This window comes from Phaenicophaeus curvirostris, chromosome 2 (genome assembly GCF_032191515.1).
Source record: "Phaenicophaeus curvirostris isolate KB17595 chromosome 2, BPBGC_Pcur_1.0, whole genome shotgun sequence".
Lineage (NCBI taxonomy): Eukaryota > Metazoa > Chordata > Aves > Cuculiformes > Cuculidae > Phaenicophaeus > Phaenicophaeus curvirostris.
Genome location: NC_091393.1, coordinates 104,896,982 through 104,914,677, shown reverse-complemented (window position 1 = coordinate 104,914,677; position 17,696 = coordinate 104,896,982). Strand labels below are relative to the sequence as shown.

Sequence of the window (17,696 nt, the reverse complement as noted above, 5' to 3'; positions counted from 1 at the left end):
CCCAGAACCCCGTCAAGCTGAGCCTTAGAAGTGTGGATTCCTTAGAAGGAATCCACCACTTCCCTTAGGAAATTGTTCCAATGTTTAACTGTTCTTACGGTGAAAGATTTTCTTCTGAAATCATAGAATGGTTTTGGTCAGACGGGACCTTAAAGATCATCTAGTCCCAACCCCACTGCCACGGGTAGGGACATCTCACTGGATCAGGCTCCCAAAGCCCCATTCAACCTGGCCTTGAACACCCCCAGGGACGGGGCAGCCTGTGCCAGTGCCTCACCACCCTCACCGTTAAGAATTTCTTCCTAACGTCTAATCTAAACCTCCCTCTCTCCAAAGCCATTCCCCCACGTCCTATCACTACATCCCCTTGTAAAATCCAACTACAATCTCCCCGGGAGCAACTTCAACCCGCTACCCCTTGTTTTTTCCACGTCACCCCTTGTAAAAGGGTCTCCATGGGCAGACACCCTTTATGCGCCGGTACGCGGTGATGAGGTCTTCCCTCAGCGTCTCAAGGCTGAACAAACCCGTCTCTCTCAGCCTCGCCTCGCCGGGCCGGTTTCCAGCTGGGGTCCCGCGCGCGCCCAGCTGAACGTCACTTCCGGCGCGCCGGGGCGGGGTCGCGCGCTTCCTGCCGGAGCCCGGGCGGGCGGGGCTGCGCGGTGAGTCCCGGCCCCTGTCCCTGTCCCGGGCGCCCCCGGCCCGCTCCCCTCCCCTCCTCGCCGCGGCCCGGCAGCCGCTCTGCGCCCTGGCCCCGCCGGCGGGGGTGGCGGGACGCGATCCCCGGTGATCCGCGGCCTCTTCCGAACGGGACGGCATTGCCCCGGGCAGCAGGGGGGCAGCCTCGTCGCCTGTCCCAGGCGTGGGCGGCGGAGACGGGGCTGCGTCCGAACCCCGGCTGCCTCGGGCCCTAAGGCAAGCGGGGAGGCCGAGGGAGGTGGGAGCTTCGTCTCAGCCCTGGCTGCCTCGGACCCCCGGACGAGCAGGGAGGCCGAGGGAGGTGGGAGCTTCGTCTCAGCCCTGGCTGCCTCGGACCCCCGGACGAGCAGGGAGGCTGAGGGAGGTGGGGGCAGTAGCCTGGCCCCGAGTTCAGCTGCTTCGGGACCTGTGGCAAGCAGGGAGGCTGAGGAGGAGCCTGCTGAGGAGGAGGGCAACCGGCCTTCTCGCATGAGCTCTGCTGAAGGATGTGGCAATACCCCGTTCTCCTTCCCTGCAGGAGTTTCCTAGCTAGGTCTGGGGTCAGTGTACCTCTCTGAGTGTCCTGCGCTCACTGGGGCTGCAGTGGCTTTGCCCGGTGCTCAGGCTTGTCATCTAAGAGTTGTGCTATATGTCTGCTGCATTGCACTACCCTTTGCTTTGTAGGTTTAATTTCTGCTTCAGCCCAGTGGAGTGTGCGTCGTGTCACAGTGTCACAGTGCCGTTATTGTAGCTTCAGTAGCTGGAGCAATCCTAAACAAGGCAGGTTGGTGTGTAGCAGTCGCGTCTCTTACTAGGTTGCATGGAATTTTGGGTGCAAAACAATAGACGAGTTTGAGGGTTCACAAACTGTCCGGTCTAGCTGGCTCTTTTTATCTCTTTTCAGCTAGTTTTGCCTGTGGATGTGGACATGTTCATGGTGCATGATGTCTGACTCTATGGAAGAGTTGCTTCTCTTTGAATCTCGGTTGTCCAGGCCAGCCCTAGTGAGCAGGCTCAGGCTGCAGATTTTCAGGTCTTGTCTTTTTAAGATGAATATATCATGTTTCTGTGGAAGATGTTGTGGCAGCCCAGTGCTCAGCTATTCAGAATCCTTGCCCAAGGAGTGGCAAGTAAAAGCCTTCACAGTGCAACATTTCTTACTGTGTGTGTTGGATTACTGCTGTTCCTCTGAACAAATTCCACACCAGTGGAAGGATGGTGGTGAGAGCAAGTGATGTGTTCTCATAGCAGCTTTTGATTCTGCAAATACTATGGTGGGAAGAACAGGAGGTTTCTGTTTTGCATCCTTGAGAAGAAAGGAATTGGCATAACGTGTCTGTTAACACACGCGTCTGTGGTCAGCTCCTGAAGTGAGCAGTTGGCCGAGTATAGTTATGAGCTTGTTTGCCCAAGTGGAAGCTTTTTGTGGTTTGGGTTCTTGTTTCCTGCTGGGGATCACTGTTGTCTACAAGTGACGGCAGCTTTTCCTCTGTGCTCAAATGGAAAGTGATGGATAGTGGTGAAATAACATGATAAGTAGATAAAAAAATAATTGTACTGGGGAAAAAAAAAGTTATGTTTTTATATCACTGTTTGTTTCACATAAAGCATTCAGTGAGTCATCTTAATTCACCCTCAAATACGCAGAGTGCCTGCACATTGTGCAACTAGGAGGAAAAATCACAGGGTGACTATGGAGAAAAGGGAAGCAAAGTTTAAACATAATTTTTTGTGTTTATTTTTAAGAGTCAGCCTTTCAGTTGGGAGTCAAATTCTCATTCATACAAACTTTCTATCAAAATTTAAGTGCAGCATGGGGGTTTGCCTTTATAAGTAAACAGTGTTTTGAGGTGCTTGTTGAGCTCTGAGCTGGTACAGGCCGTTCTCTGCCCCATTCCTGGGTCTTCTGTTTCGGTTGTAATAAGTGTGACTTGCTAACAGTGTTTTTTACATATTTATTAGAATAACATTAATCAGGCTATTTACATCTTCATATTAGAAGCTTATTGAGCTAAAGATTCAGATGTTAGGAAATAGGATGGGCTTGGTTCTGAGGATAGTCTTTTTTCTGTAGGATATTAGGTAGAAGTTTGGGTGCCCATGGTGGATTATGTCCCCTGTTCTGCCACTCCTTTGCTACATAAGGTCAGGGGAACAATTCTGCTTCCCTTGGTCTTATCTGCCTTGTTAGTAAACTTCTTAGGGAAGGGGCTTCCTGTTGCTTTTTACCTTTTGTAGCATCGGGTCTATGAAGCATTCACTTTGCATGGCAACTAGTGATCTCCATGAAACTGTATTTTACAGCTCTATCTTGCCATTTCTTGAAATATTTTTATCAAAGCTGTTTTAACCGAAAACTGTATTGGGATGCGAGTCTGATTTTTGTTTTATTGAAATTAGCATGGACTAGAATTTTAGTTTACAATTCTGTGGAGGCAGAGGGGAAGAGTACCTCTTTCTGCTGCTATGGATGTTATTCTCTTGTCTCTTTCATGCTTAATATGGCTTCCTCACTGTTATTTTAATATAAATCTTGTTCCATTTGTACACTATTTTATTTTTTGTTTTTCTTTCTAAGCCAGATTTCTAGTGTCCCCTTTATAAAAGGCTGCAAATCTACTGTATCTGAGCACATACAGGGAGTAAGAACCTTAATTAACTTTTAGGAAATGGGAGGAAATTCTCTAGATCCATAATGCGTGTGTACGTTGTTGTTAGAAACACAGTAAAGCTCAATAGATTGCAGAGGCCTTGTTGCTCAGAGCATCTTCAAAGTTCAGAGAAATGTTGTTTGTTCTGGGATCAAATGTTTTTTTTAAAACAAAACTTGGTCCTTTGGGGAACTTTGGAGCAACTTGAACCTTTACTTGGAAATGTGACATAACCTAAACAGTAGTGGAAATGGTGAAACCTGCAAATGAATGTTGAACATTTAGAGGCTGTAAGTCCATTTTAAGTGATGAATTTTTTAATAAAGAAAACACTTTGAGGAAGTTTTATGTTTTCTTAGATTTACAGTTTGATAATGTGCTCATGCAGGTCCTGTGCTTTGGTCGGTTAAGCATTTGGGATTTTATCCAAGTCTTGTTTAAAAGTCTTATCTCAAAAGCGTGTTTAAGGAAATGTTTATTTAGGATTGCAGTTAACTTTCACTTCATCTTACCTCTCTCTTATTGCCTGGTTAGGAGGGAGAATAATTTCTTAATTCTACATGCTTTAATGAGAACATTCCTTTTGATCTTTCTCTGTTTGCTTTGTCCCTATTACAGGTTCTAATAGTCTCTACTGTTTCAGTTAAAATTACAGTTGAGATTTAAACTTAAATTAACTTCAGAGAAATCTCTATGTGACTGGCAGTATGTTTTTTGATACGACCGCTTAGGGTGCCACTTCTTGAAATCTGTGCTTCCAGCCAGACTTTTCACAATGCTGCTTTGAAAGTCTGGTCTCTGAAGCTCAAGCACCTCAAGTGCTTAAATCTTAAGGTGGAGCACTCTTGAAAGTCTAGTCCTGACTTTTGGCCACTGATATCTTTGGGTCGTATTAGCTTCCATGCAAATAGCTAACATGCAATGTTGTTAACAGCTTTTTGCAGAGAGAAGAAAGATGGAAAGTAATGCAGTTTTACTGGAATCCAAGTCCTCTCCTGTCAACCTTCTGAATGAAATGCATCAGCTGCGCCTCCTGGGCCACCTCTGTGATGTGACTGTCAGTGTGGAGTATCAAGGTGTCAGGGCAGAGTTTGTTGCTCACAAGGCTGTGTTGGCAGCAACAAGCAAATTTTTTAAGGAGGTGTTCCTTAATGAGAAGGGCGTGGATGGCCCAAGGACCAACGTGTTCTTGAATGAGGTCCAGGTTGCTGACTTTGCTTCATTTCTTGAGTTTGTCTATACTGCTAAGGTAGAAGTGGAAGAAGATAGGGTGCAGCGTATGCTAGAAATAGCTGAAAAGCTGAAGTGCTTGGATCTCTCTGAAACCTGCTTTCAATTGAAGAAACAAATGCTTGAATCAGTGTTGTTGGAGTTGCAAAATTTCTCTGAATCTCAGAACTCTGAGGAAGAGAGCACTACCCAGCCAAGCATTTTGCTGGACTCCAAAGCAGCAGCTGTGGCAGAAGCTGAGCAGGCAGACTGTCCTCTGGATCCTCCGGATTCCCCAGTAGACAGGCCCAGCTGTGGAATGTCTCCTGAGATTCCAGCTACCAAATCAAAAGAGAAAATGGACAAAAAAAAGGAAATCATGAAGCCTCCTTATGCCAAAATCAGAAGGGCAAGTGGGAGACTGGCTGGGAGGAAAGTATTTGTGGAAATTCCAAAGAAGAAATACACGAGGCGTCTGAGAGAGCAGCAGAAGAGTGCTGAGGTCGCTGTTGAAGGAAACAAATACCCTCAAGATCAAGATATGCGTGGTATGGAGAGAGAGGAGGAGCAAGCAGAGAACAACATCAAACCTGAGAGCAAGGAATGTGATGGCAACTTTGAATCAGAAGAAAACCTGAAAAAATCTGAAGAGGATAAAAAGAAACGAGGCAGTGACTTCAAGTGCAGCACATGTGAGAAGGAATTCCTGTATGAGAAAAGTTTTCTCAAGCACATAAAGCACAACCACGGCATTGCAGCCGAAATTGTTTATCGGTGTGAAACCTGCAGTCAGACCTTTGCCAACCAGTGCAACCTAAAAAGCCATCAGCGCCATGTCCACAGCAGTGAGCGCCACTTCCCTTGTGAGCTCTGCGGTAAGAAGTTCAAGAGGAAGAAGGACGTCAAGAGGCACATTCTCCAGGTTCATGAGGGTGGTGGGGAGCGTCATCAGTGCCAACAGTGTGGAAAGGGGTTGAGCTCCAAAACTGCCTTGAGGCTCCATGAAAGGACGCATACAGGCGACAAGCCTTATGGGTGCACAGAGTGTGAGGCTAAATTTTCTCAGCCTTCTGCACTTAAAACACACATGAGGTATGAACAGACTTAACTGGCCTTGTTAGATTCTGGGGGGAGAAGCAGAATCCCCTGGAACACACCTTGAGCCTTCAAGTGAAGTGGGGATGTAAAACCTGACTTGACTGGAAATCCGCATTTCCTTTTTTAGCTTTTTTTTTTCCTGCTTTTCAGGCTGAAAGAGTTATTTTAATTTCTTTAAGCCAAAGTAAGAGGTGCATGAGCTGAGGCGTGCCACTGCCATGGTGCATGTTTAACTTCTCTCATGGGAGCAGACCTATTAAGAGTCAACTGGATGTTTCACATGAGAAAAGAAACCCCCATGCGTAATTGCTTTCAGGATTAGGGCTATAATTATTTCAGCTAATTTGATGCCTCTTTATATTCAATAGGGAAATGGTATGCAATAAGGATGAAAATACTCTAAACAGATTTGGCCTTTGTTAAATTCAAGAACACCAGATTTGTGTGATAAGCAAAGAAAACAACTGATATATGACTAGAGACAGGCTGATACATCACTGTCTGGAGGTGAATGAGGCACCGAAGACACTCCCATGGAGCTGATGAAATCAGTTTGTAGCACGTTCATTGCAGCAAGACACAAAGGTGGAGGTGCAAAGGTCTTAAAAGTTCATGGGAGAGACATTTCTACTAAGGCAAAATTCTAGCTATTGAGGGCTTTAACGTGCTTTTATTGGTCTACCAAAGCAGATTATAGCCAGGGAGTAAGCATGGAGAAGGAGGTAGAATCATAGAATGGTTTGGATTGGAAGAGACATTAAAGATCATCCAATTCCAACCCCCCTGCCATGGGCAGGGACACCTCCCACTGGATCAGGTTGCTTAAAGCCTCATCCAGACTGGCCTTGAACACCTCCAGGGGCAGCCACAGCTTAGTACTACTACTCAGATCCAGTGTTCGTGTACTCCTAGGTGGCATTTCCTGTGAGGCAGAAGGGTTTGCTAACCACTGCTTTGTTTCATTGCCCCTTTTGAAGTCAGTGGGTTTACTGCCAATGGTAGAAAGGACACCCAGAAGCGTAATTTTTGCTAGCATGTTGCTATGATGTTATTGCTGATGCAGCCGCACAGCATCTCTCTCTTTCATCGTGTGTCTTTCCTTTACCTCCAGAAACTACTTTGTGCTACTTAAAAAATCAGTTTTCAGCATAAGTGGAGCTTCATTGTGTACTATGACTATTCAGTGAGCTTGTTGAACACTGGAAGCACAATATTATCCAACTTCTGTGTCATGACAGTCTGTGGGGAGAATTTCTCATCTCATTGTATATATTTTTATATATATGTGTGCTACTCCTGTGGGTGTGTTGCAATGAAAACTGGCCTGTGTTGGCTGTGTTCCTGCAGCGCTATTCAAGAGAGTCCTGAAGCATGCATGGGAGCAAAGTTTAATCTAGGGAAAACCAGGATACCAATATATGTAGTGATTCTGTAAAGTGCCCTTTATGTATACACAGCCTTCCCTGGAGAATCACACTGCAGGTTTAGGGTGACAGCAAGAAAAAGCGACTGCATAAAAGTGGCATCTTTTCATTCTGCCACTTGTTCCAGAGTAGCCAGTGACTCGACTCGTTCACCTTGCAAGAACAGCGTGACAGGGAACACGTCACTCACGTACTGTGTGCAGTATTTTATTAACAGGGTCAGCAATATAAAGATCCCCACTTCAGATCTCAAAAGGTGGTTACATTTGTCTTTCAGTTTGTCTGTCTGGATTCAGGGTTTTCTAAACTTTACTCAGTTTGTACCTTTAAAATTTGTCTTTACTGTGAAGAAATGTCTGGATCTGTGCTTTGATTGTGCAGCACATGCACGATAGAGCAATAAAAGCAGCACTGCAGAAATGACAGTGCAGAATTTGGTTGACCTGAAGGTGTTTCTGAAAGGCATTAAAATGTTGTGCAGGCTTACAGTCACTCTTCAGAGAGCAGCCACAAAGTAAAGCCAACTTGCATTGTGCTGCAGTGGAAAGAGAGGCCATGGTGCTTTAATGTCGCTTTCTCATTTCAGAATCCATACTGGTGAAAAACCTTTTGCCTGTGATGAATGTGGTGCCAGGTTCACTCAGAATCACATGCTTATCTATCACAAACGTTGTCACACAGGTAAGGCTTTTTTTGCAATCTTCTACATATAGGAGAAGGCTTGTTGTGAAATCAGAGATATTATTTTCATTCAGAGAATGCTTTTTTGTGTTTGTTTTTTATATAAAATTGGATATTATCATCGCTAGGCACAATTTTACTGAGAAAGGTTCCTATAGGCAGACAGTGTAGAGAGTACAAGGAGCTGATTAAAGAGAAAAGGAGTTCCCATCTGGTTGGGATCCAACGTGCGAAGTGTGGACTGAGTCTACTTTGGGTAGTCTTTAGTATCCAAAGATCTGTCATCAATAAACGGTCTAGTTCAATTCCTGAGAGAAAAATTTATTTCTTTATAAGCGACAGGAACATAAAGGAATATAAAACAGCTGTCTTTGCTTATCCTAATCTGCAAAGAAATCCTTTTAAAAGCACGTGTCCTCCTCCTGGATATCCTTTCTATTATAAATCAGTGTTTTGAATTGACCCCTCATACCACTCAAGTTGTATGTGCTACTTCTTCGTCTCTTAATTGACCTGTCTTAAAATGGTCTGCCTTCTGGCAGTAATTTGTAGCTAAACATGGGTAACAGAAAACATCAAATCATGAAATGTAATTCCACAAACACTTCTCAAGACACCTGTGAAGTGTGCCACCAACTAGAAGTGGCTACTTACAGCTGAAGGCCTTTCATCAGAGGCACGTAGTGTTGTGTTTATGATGAGAGTAAGCCTGAGTGCTCCAAAGATGGCAAGAAGAATGCTGGCTGCAGATCTTCTTGGGCTTTTCATGGACAACGTGGAGCTGTTACTGTATGGTTGGGTATGCGCAGCTGTCCTTGCACGGGGAGGCTTTTGTGCAGGTGTCTCTCAGGAAAGCTCTGTGCCATATGCAGAGATCACTGCTGTCACTGATCCTTTTGCAAGGCTGGCATGTGCTTCATTTGTATCTAACAGCATTCAGTTTTAGTGTGTAATGATTAATAGTATTCTCAAACACTATGTTGGTAGGTTTAATTGTCCTTTTCACCCTTGTTGTAGGGGAAAGGCCTTTTATGTGCGAAACGTGCGGGAAGAGCTTTGCCTCTAAGGAGTACCTGAAACACCATAACAGAATCCACACTGGATCCAAACCATTCAAATGTGAAGTTTGCTTCAGAACGTTTGCACAGAGGAACTCACTTTACCAGCATATAAAAGTTCACACAGGTAGGAGGTGCTTTTTTTGTTCAAAACAAACCATAACAATTTGAAGACAGACCTGACAATTGCGTAGTTCAGACAAGGTATTTCTCAGCTAGGATTTCCCATTACTTTAATTTCTACCCTGTGTGCACATTTTAATTCTTGATGCTGCATGTACTTTCATCCACTTCCCTTCTGGTACTCCCTGTGCTATTTACTGAGCTACAGCAATTCTCTGAAGTGCTTCCAAGAGCTGTGCAGATCTTGTTAATGAAGCTGATGTTGTTAATGATGCTGCTGTGTTATTAGAAAGTTTATTAGTGACCAAAGAACCATCTCTGTTTTAGCTCTGAGCAAAGTACCACAGAGAGCTGATGTTGTTCTTGTCTGCTTGCCCACCGTTCATTGCTCTCTCCTGCTTGGATTTTCTTTTCAGTGTCTGTTTCTAAGTTTCCTTGTCTGCTCTCTCAAAGTCCACTTTGTTCAGCAATACAGTAGGTTGCAAATGTTCATGTTACTTTCATCACATAACGAATACCATGCTTGCATATTGAGTGGCACTCTAGGAAGTGTCCCAGCCACTGTACTCTGCGTAAATAAAATTCTTGTTTTGTGGGGCTTGCTCTTTCTTTACTTCCTACATCTGTGTCCAGTACAGTGTTACTGTAGGAGGAGCAGGGGAATATTTTCCTGTTCTGGAATGTCACCTCTTCTTCTGTGACACCTCTGTTATAAAGTGTTTTGGCATCCCTTTTGCTACCTCAACCAAGGAAGGAGTATCGTGTGGTTCTTTCCAAAAAATGCTTAGTACAGTGACTGTGGCAAAGCAGCTTATGATGTATTTGGAGAGAACCTAGGGGTTATGAGCAGCCCTGGCATTAATGTACCTTGTAAAGAAAACTTGTATTCCACGCAAGACTGCAGTTGCTAACAGAAAATGTGTGTAAAAACTGTGGAGGCTTCAGTGGTCGCACAGATTTCTGTGGGCTGTGGGTCTAGCCTTGACTCTGTAAGTATCTGCTAACTTCAGATGTTTCAAAATTTGCCCAAGTGTGAGAATTCTGAAAACATCTTGATTTTTTTCTGGAGGTACCTGAGTGTGCCTTACCCTTCCACGAAGTACAGGGGTTATGCGAGGCTTCTCAGCAATACGCCTACGTCTCCACTTTACTGCTGTACTCTGCTTTCAGGCGAGCGGCCCTATTGCTGTGACCAGTGTGGGAAGCAGTTCACACAGCTGAATGCGCTGCAGCGTCACCATCGAATTCACACCGGGGAGAAGCCCTTCATGTGCAACGCCTGTGGGCGAACTTTCACTGACAAGTCTACCCTCCGACGGCACACTTCGGTAGGAACCAGTCATCCCACCTTGTAGCCTTGAGGTTTCCTCCGTGGGAACGTATTGACTGTGTCAGGCCTGAAGAGGATTTCTGTCTAGTTCTTGTTGGATTTAGCGCATTGTTCTCTTTCTGACATGGCATTAAAATACTCAAATTGTGTTCAGTCCTGAATCTCCAGGGAAGCCATTCTTAATGCATCATGGCATAGCCTGTATAGGTTCAGTCATTTGTTCTGTGACCTCTGAGCATGTTCCCCGTGCAGCTGGCAAGGGACAGGAGGGTTCAGTGCCTGGGCAGGCTCTCCACCGCACCGGTTAGTTGCTGCTTCTTCTGGGTCCAGTCCTGTTCAATATCTTTATCAAAGACCTGGATGAGGGGTTCTGCTGCACCCTTAAAAAGTTCGCGGGTGACACTAAATGGAGGAAGTGTTGATCTATCTTAATATAAGGAGGCTCTACAGATGGATCTGAACAGGCTGGATCGATGGGCTGAGGCCAGTGGGATGAGGTTTATCAAGGTGAAGTGCAGAGTCCTGCACATAAGACACAGAATCCCTGTGCAGCGCTACAGGCTTGGAGAAGAATGGCTTGAAAGCTGCCTGGCAGAGAAATACCTGGGGGTGCTGCTTGACAGCTGGCTGAACATGAGCCAGCAGTGTGCCCAGGTGGCCATCAGAAATGATGTGGCCAGCAGGGCCAGGGAAGTGATTCTCCCTCTGTACTCGGCACTGGTGAGGCTGCACCTCAAATACTGTGTTCAGTTTTGGGCCCCTCACTATAAGAAACACATTGAGGTCCTGGAGCGAGTCCAGAGAAGGGCAACGAAGCTGGTGAACAGTCTGGAAAACAAGTGTTAGAAGGAGCAGCTGAGGGAACTGGGGTTGTTTAGTCTAGAGAAGAGGAGGCTGAGGGGAGACCTCATCGCTCTCTATGGCTGCCTAAGAGGAGATTGCAGAGAGGTGGGTGTTGGTCTCTTCTCGGTGATAGGACAGGAGGGAATGGTGTCAGGCTGTGTCAGGGGAAGTTTAGTTTGGATGTTAGGAAAAATTTCTTCACAGAAAGGGTTCTCAGGTCCTGGAACAGCTGCCCAGGGAGGTGGTTGAGTCCTCATCCCTGAAGGTGTTTAAAAGGCGGGTAGGTTAGGTGCTTGGGGACATGATTTAGCAGTAGACAGATACAGTTGGAGTTGATGATCTCTGAGGTCTTTTCCAACCTAATGATTCTATGATTCTTGAAAACAGGAAGCTCACCGGGGACACAGACTAGTGCAGGGATGTATACTGACCTAGTTTTGGGATAGTTGTGGGATGAAAACATAGACCTTTTCTGCCAGTGTCAGGTATGAATTGGATCCAAGCTTTTACATCCCCGACAGTCTTCATGTGTTCACTCTTCTGTTTCTTGGGTATTTTTTTTTTTCAGATACACGATAAAAACACACCTTGGAAGTCCTTCCTTGTCATCGTTGAAGGAGCGTCTAAGAATGATGAAGGTCACAAAACAGAGCTTCCTGATGAAGAATACCATATGTCACCTAAAATACCAGAGAAGCTGCTGTCTTTCTCTGAGAACGGCCACTATCAGAACTTGACTGGCGTCCCGGGGAGTGTGGCTGCACTGCATGACAGTGGTTCTGCCACAGGAACAGACTGTAAGTCAGATGGGACTTCGGGACCCCAGGAAGCCCTTATAGCCACCACTTTGAGTGAGCTGACAGTGCTGCACACACAGACAGACTCTATTCAGCCACAGCTTCATGCTCTGGTGAATATGGAATAGTGTGGTATTTACAAATCCCGTTCAAGCTGCACCCTTCATATAGGCCTTTGACTTTGCCAGTAACCTACTGAGGGAACAATGAAGCAGGGGTAAACATGAAAGACATGCACTGGATTTCCAGAAGATCCTCAAAAAAATATTTATCCACCTTCAATGTGTACAGCTCCATCTCCTGAAGGCAGGACAGAGCCTCGCCACACCAGAGTGGTCGTAGAAGTGGCAGAAGTCCCAGTTAAGTTTATTCCCTACACATAAAAGTGTGCAATTCAGCTTATTCTCTCTAGCTGGACTGCAGTGAAAGTAAGTACCTACATTCAGATAGGTTATAAAGAAGCTGCAAGTTTCATTTCCAGTTGATTTGATGTCACATGTACAATCAAGAGAAATTATGTTGTTTCTCAGCCTTGTAGCCTAGTGAAATTGTGTTTTCCCTAGTGGAAATGGATTCATAAAATGTTTTACCAAATTGCTTTTCAGGAAATGTTGGTTTATCTCTGCTTTTGCCAAAGATCCAAGCAGTGAGCCAGCTCACTCCCTGAGAATGAGTGAGAGCAAGTTGCAGAAAGATCTAGGGTTTCATTCCAGGAGTTTTGATTCTCCAGTAGTAAAATGGGCAAGTGGGAGCCAAGTGCTGTGTCTGCGCAGGTAGTTGTGTTATTTTAACACTGCAGTGGAATTTGGTGTGGTTTGATGCTCGCATTCAGAGTTGTCGTTTTTCTAATGGCTTCCGCTTTGTAAAAACACCTATGAAAAGCAGTACTTAAGCTGTGCTGGAAAAGCTGCTGTAGGACAGCTTCTTGGCATTTTCCTGCTAACTGGTATCTATCCAAGCTGGTTTCTGCTCATCTAGATAAGTCAGTGATGCTTTTCTCCACTGTAACTCAAACATTGCTGTTGCTCTGAACTGCAGACCTGCTTTTAAATTAAGTAATAACTCCGGTGGGAAAAGGTAATTACTGTTCTGCTGTGAAGTCGCTACAGCTAATTCCACCAGTGCAAGTGTCTCCAGAGGCAAATTCAGTTACAAACAGGAGGCAGTTAGGGTTCATATGACTGATGGCATAAAGAGATGTAAATTGTATGGGAATGTTCAAGGGATTTAGGTGTTCACTTCTCAGACTGAATACCTTGTCTGTAAGACCATGCTGGGACCCCAGTGGCAGTTCTGGTCTGTTTAAGCATCCCCACGAGGTGTTGAGGCAGGCCTTACAAACATAAGGGATGAACAAACTTACAGTTCAAAGGCTTTAACTGATTAGTGTTTGCTGCTAAATTTTAGTGAGTAACCCTGGCAATGCGCCTTTTTTGGTTTGTTTTAAATAAGAAAATGTGACAAAGTGAGCAGAGGGACCAAGAGTCCACGGTATTGTCACTGTTCAGCCCACATTCCAGAGCTGGAGCTTAACACAGCCTGCTCCCATGCCCACTGGGTTTGGATCCCAGCACCCCCCATCACTATGAGAATCACACTTCTCTTTGGGCGTTTCTTACCAAGATAGCTAGATCTTTCCTTGATATCTTCTCCCCTTCCCCAGGGAGTACATCCCTTTGTTCTCTCCCCAGTCACATCAGGTAGTAGGGAAAGCTGTTGCATAGGGAAACCTGAGAGAGTTTCTGTCCAGGGTAAACACTTCCTGTGTTTCCTTTGCTAACACCAAAGCTGGGCTGGAATGAGAAAGTTAAGTTGGTTGACCTCACATTAACCTCACAGAAACATTTGGGAGGATTTGGAATAGTTTCCCTGTGTAGAGAAAATACCTTTGAAGTAGTCGCCACTGACAAAGAAACATCTGACTGGGATGATCTGCTTTTTTGGGAGGAGCTGTGAATCAACACCAACTTGTTGGTATGGTTAACACTTCAAACTCAGGACCAGATTCCCAGTGCCACCATGTAAAAATTTGGAGCTTTTCTAATTAATTTTCCTATTTTGCTCCTCTGTTTTTCTTTAATATTAATATAGTATTTCCACAGAAACTATCTCAGCTGAAGCTGTGAGATAAACTTTGTGAGAGATTGTGTTAATGTAAAGGTAAGCACCATCAATCCTTGTTAGGGCCCATTCTAAGGCTTAGGGGTTGGCAAAGCAATAATGATGTCCAAACTGTGGCACAGAGCTATTTTTGAACCTTAAAGGGATCTCTGATGTGTTAACACGGAATCATAACTTAATCTATAGAAAGGGAATTTTTTTAAAAGAGAACATTTCCAAGAGGTTATATTTGAAATATTTATTCAAGCACGATGTTCCTGTTGAAGCTCAGTATTCTCGATGACCAATGTAAAGAGTTTGTAGATATATTTAAAGTCTGAGCATTAGTAGCCGTAGCCAGGGAAACTTTTGTACTCCATGAATGTACGGAAGTGAGTTACTTGTATGAACTGTTCTTATTAAAATATTGAAATCTTAAGACTGACCTTCCCAGTGATGATGGTAATCAAATGTTTCTACACCTCCATGTAATGCACAAATCCCCATTGCTGTGAACAGTGTGAACGCTAACTCAGCTCTGCTGCAGGCCTGAAGCTGTCAGGTGCCCTTCTTCTTCCTCAGGCCCTGCTGCCAGAGAGCAACAGCACAGCACTACGGAAGCCGGAGTTGGGCCTTACCCCTTCCCTTCTCGCAGTCAGGATCAGTTTCTTGGAGCTCACCTAGTTAGGTGATAAGAAACACTCCTGAAAAAATAAGCAATGTGACGCTTTGGGATGTCCCACTTTCCTACAGATGACATGTTGTACAACAGGGAATTAAGTGGAGTGACAGTCACTGTAAAATGATCAGCCAGCGCTTTCTGATAAGAGTATTCACCCTTAACGTGTGCCTTCACGTGTCAAAGTAACTGAACAGAAGCACAATGCGTGCTGGCTTTTACCATCACAGCCCACGGCTTTATGGTGGGCTCTGCCTTTAGCCTGTCTTTTGCACTTTCCAGGAAAGAACACGTATTGCTACTTACATTCATGATTTTCACTTTATTAATGTACAGATTCACACAAAACATTATATTCTCGCTAAGGCCATTTCATTAATAAGTTTTCATAGTACAGAGTTGTGTACGGGCAGGGGAAATACAGCAGTGTGGCAGATTGTCATTCTGAGAGGGTCACAATTCACCACTGATACACTACTGGAGGACATGCTGCAGCCTACTTCTACAGAACTAACATTGGTATTTTAATGCTATGACTCCAGAGCACAGTAACAGACCACACAACCCCATGGGTCTTCATCTCGTTATGACTGTGCATAATACCGACAGCTGGGAAAGTGAACAAAAAAAAAGGCATAAAACACTCTCCTCGGTTCTGTGTGACGCTAGGAAAAGCAAACCTCGCTGCCTGTGCTTTGCCTCATCAAAGCTCCAACAGTCTTGGATACAAGTCAAGACGAATCTGTCAATACAATGGGCCTCTGCTCACTAAGGAAACAAGTAAATTAAAACCTTCTCCAACCCACAATCCTGAGACAGGTCCGTTCAGCAGCAGTTACGTCTTTGGGCCCTCCCATCCAACATGAGATTGGATCTGCAGCTCATCCAACATCAGCTGCAAGGTCGCCTCCCTACCGTGCCAGCTGTGTGCTAGGAGCCAGGTCGGTCTCTGCCCAGGGGAACTGGCATGAGCACGCAAAGGACTCTGGTACAAGAATGAGACACCCTCCGAAAACGCCAGTCAGTCCTTGTCTCTGATGAGCTGAGGTGCACACCCATCTCTCAGAGCATCTCAGGTAGACACAGACCAGGACCACAAGCTAAACAGAATATGAAGTATTTCTTTGCCAAGCTTGTGGAAGGACAGACACAGCACAGGCTGGTCTAAGTAAAGGGGAGGGTAGTGTTGCAGGCAGAGGTCGATAGTGAGCAGCAGCTTTAAAAACACATCTGAGGAGTAAAGAAACTGAAGGTGCTTGGAAGAACGAGCATTGTCCATCCAGGCTTTTTTAATGCACTCACCTTGCCAGTTCTGCACAGCTTTTCTTTCTAGTTACAATCACAGACCGGCCTACGGAAAATGACCTGACTGCTCAAATCAGTCAGAGGAAAAATTGGCATGTGTTTTGGTTTTCTTTTTCATAAAGCAGCGGTAGACAGAAAATACCACTGTAATAGAACTCAGCCCCTTGGACCAAGAAGCCAAACTGTGTTCGGCTCAAATAGACATCTAGATTAAAAACAATCTGAAAAGAAGTGCAAAAGCCAGCATTTTGGCTGCCAGAATAGGAGCAGAGACAATCGCTTCTTCAAAAAAAACCAACAGGCAGAGTCCAAACTGGGCAGCGCTGCCTGCCGAAGCTGCCTACTGGGGGCTACTATGCTATTCCTGCTCCAGCCCTGGAAGAGGCCCATTTAAACAGCAGCGGTGCCAAATAAAGCAATTAATTACTTTTTCATTTTTTACACATCAGTAGTGCAGCTGAAAAATCACTTAATTACAAAGAAATACTGAGTGACAACTCCCACCAACAAATTGCATAGGCTTCTAAGGCCTTCTTCATGGATATATACAGAATAATAGGTAGCTGAATCATCTCTAGTTAAACAAAGCAGTGCATGGAAGAGCCTTGGTTGCAGACATTTTAAATCACTTCTAAAATTACTGCAGGAATTTTTAATAGTGTCTACACCTTTTCAAAGCGAGCTCGAGTCACCTGTCACCCAAACTGACACAAGGGTTCTGTGCAACATCAAGTCTCGGTCAACGCCTTTGCACGTCACAAGAACGAGGCAGCTTCACCAGCAGCAGAGGGGGGAGAAACTAACAGGTATCGCCTGGTCCACACAAAAGACCCGCAGGAGGGACGGCAGCAGGAGCTCAGGTAAATGAAGTTAGAAAAATAGATTATTACTCGGGTCAAGTCGTCTCAGGGTAGGAGGGATGGGATGCACCACAAAATAAAGTAAGTGGAAAAATAGATCCAAGAAAATATAGAAGAGCCTTACATTTTATATTTAGATCTGAAATACAAAATACACCATTAACTAGGTCTACTCGTGACGAACCGTCTGGAGGGCTGGCGCCAATCTAAGCAGTCTTGTCCCCACGCGTGCAATGCTTTCAGCACTAGATCATCGTGTACTCGGTACTTATACGTGCACACATGTATCTGTATAGGATGTATAGACACACACATACTGCATATGAGCCACAAAGCTTTTCACTAGCACCATTAAAAAAGCTCAATCAGTTAAAAAAAAAACCCAAAACCAAGTGTATCGGACAGAGGTCCATTATGAACAGAAAACAGTAACGCTACAGCAACAGATCAGGAGTGATTATTTGTACTGTACTGGCCTGGACAAAATATTTACATGCTAGAATCAATGGTACTGAGCCTTAAGACAGAACAGCAAGAAAAATTAGTAGTTAAAAGTGCAGACTTTGGGTTCATAGCTAACAAAACCAAGAAAGTATTTCTGCCACAATTGCCTCTTTTGCCTCAGAAAGATCTGCCCATGATACCCAGAGCATCGCTTCCCATCTACCCATGTTGTCACGACAAAGAGCAGGATACTAAAGAAATACACAAGTCATTGGATTTGTAAGCAACAAAATAAAGCTAGATATTGTATCACGTATCCCATAGTGGTCCTTGGCTGTAACACAACAACAGATTACTTAGGCTGCATGCCACAAATACCACGCACGATTCACTTCAGGTCCCCATCTCCTTCGCCT

General features: G+C 44.8%; 2 protein-coding genes across 2 annotated transcripts in view; one reads left to right on the top strand and one right to left on the bottom strand.

Moving 5' to 3' along the window:
• Positions 1 to 619: 619 nt before the first annotated feature.
• Positions 620 to 14,435, top strand: GZF1 (GDNF inducible zinc finger protein 1). Its single transcript, XM_069850287.1, has 6 exons — positions 620 to 662; positions 4,264 to 5,630; positions 7,647 to 7,741; positions 8,759 to 8,926; positions 10,093 to 10,250; positions 11,664 to 14,435. Exons 2-6 carry the CDS (start codon positions 4,285 to 4,287, stop codon positions 12,018 to 12,020), a joined length of 2,124 nt encoding a protein of 707 aa, XP_069706388.1. The 5' UTR covers positions 620 to 662; positions 4,264 to 4,284; the 3' UTR covers positions 12,021 to 14,435.
• Positions 14,436 to 14,973: 538 nt separating this feature from the next.
• NAPB (NSF attachment protein beta) overlaps positions 14,974 to 17,696 on the bottom strand; it is a 15,800-nt gene continuing 13,077 nt past the window's right edge. Inside the window, exon 11 of the mRNA XM_069850288.1 lies at positions 14,974 to 17,696. This exon is cut by the window's right edge and continues 77 nt beyond it. Within this exon, the coding sequence (XP_069706389.1) occupies positions 17,669 to 17,696 (28 nt within the window). The 3' untranslated portion in view covers positions 14,974 to 17,668.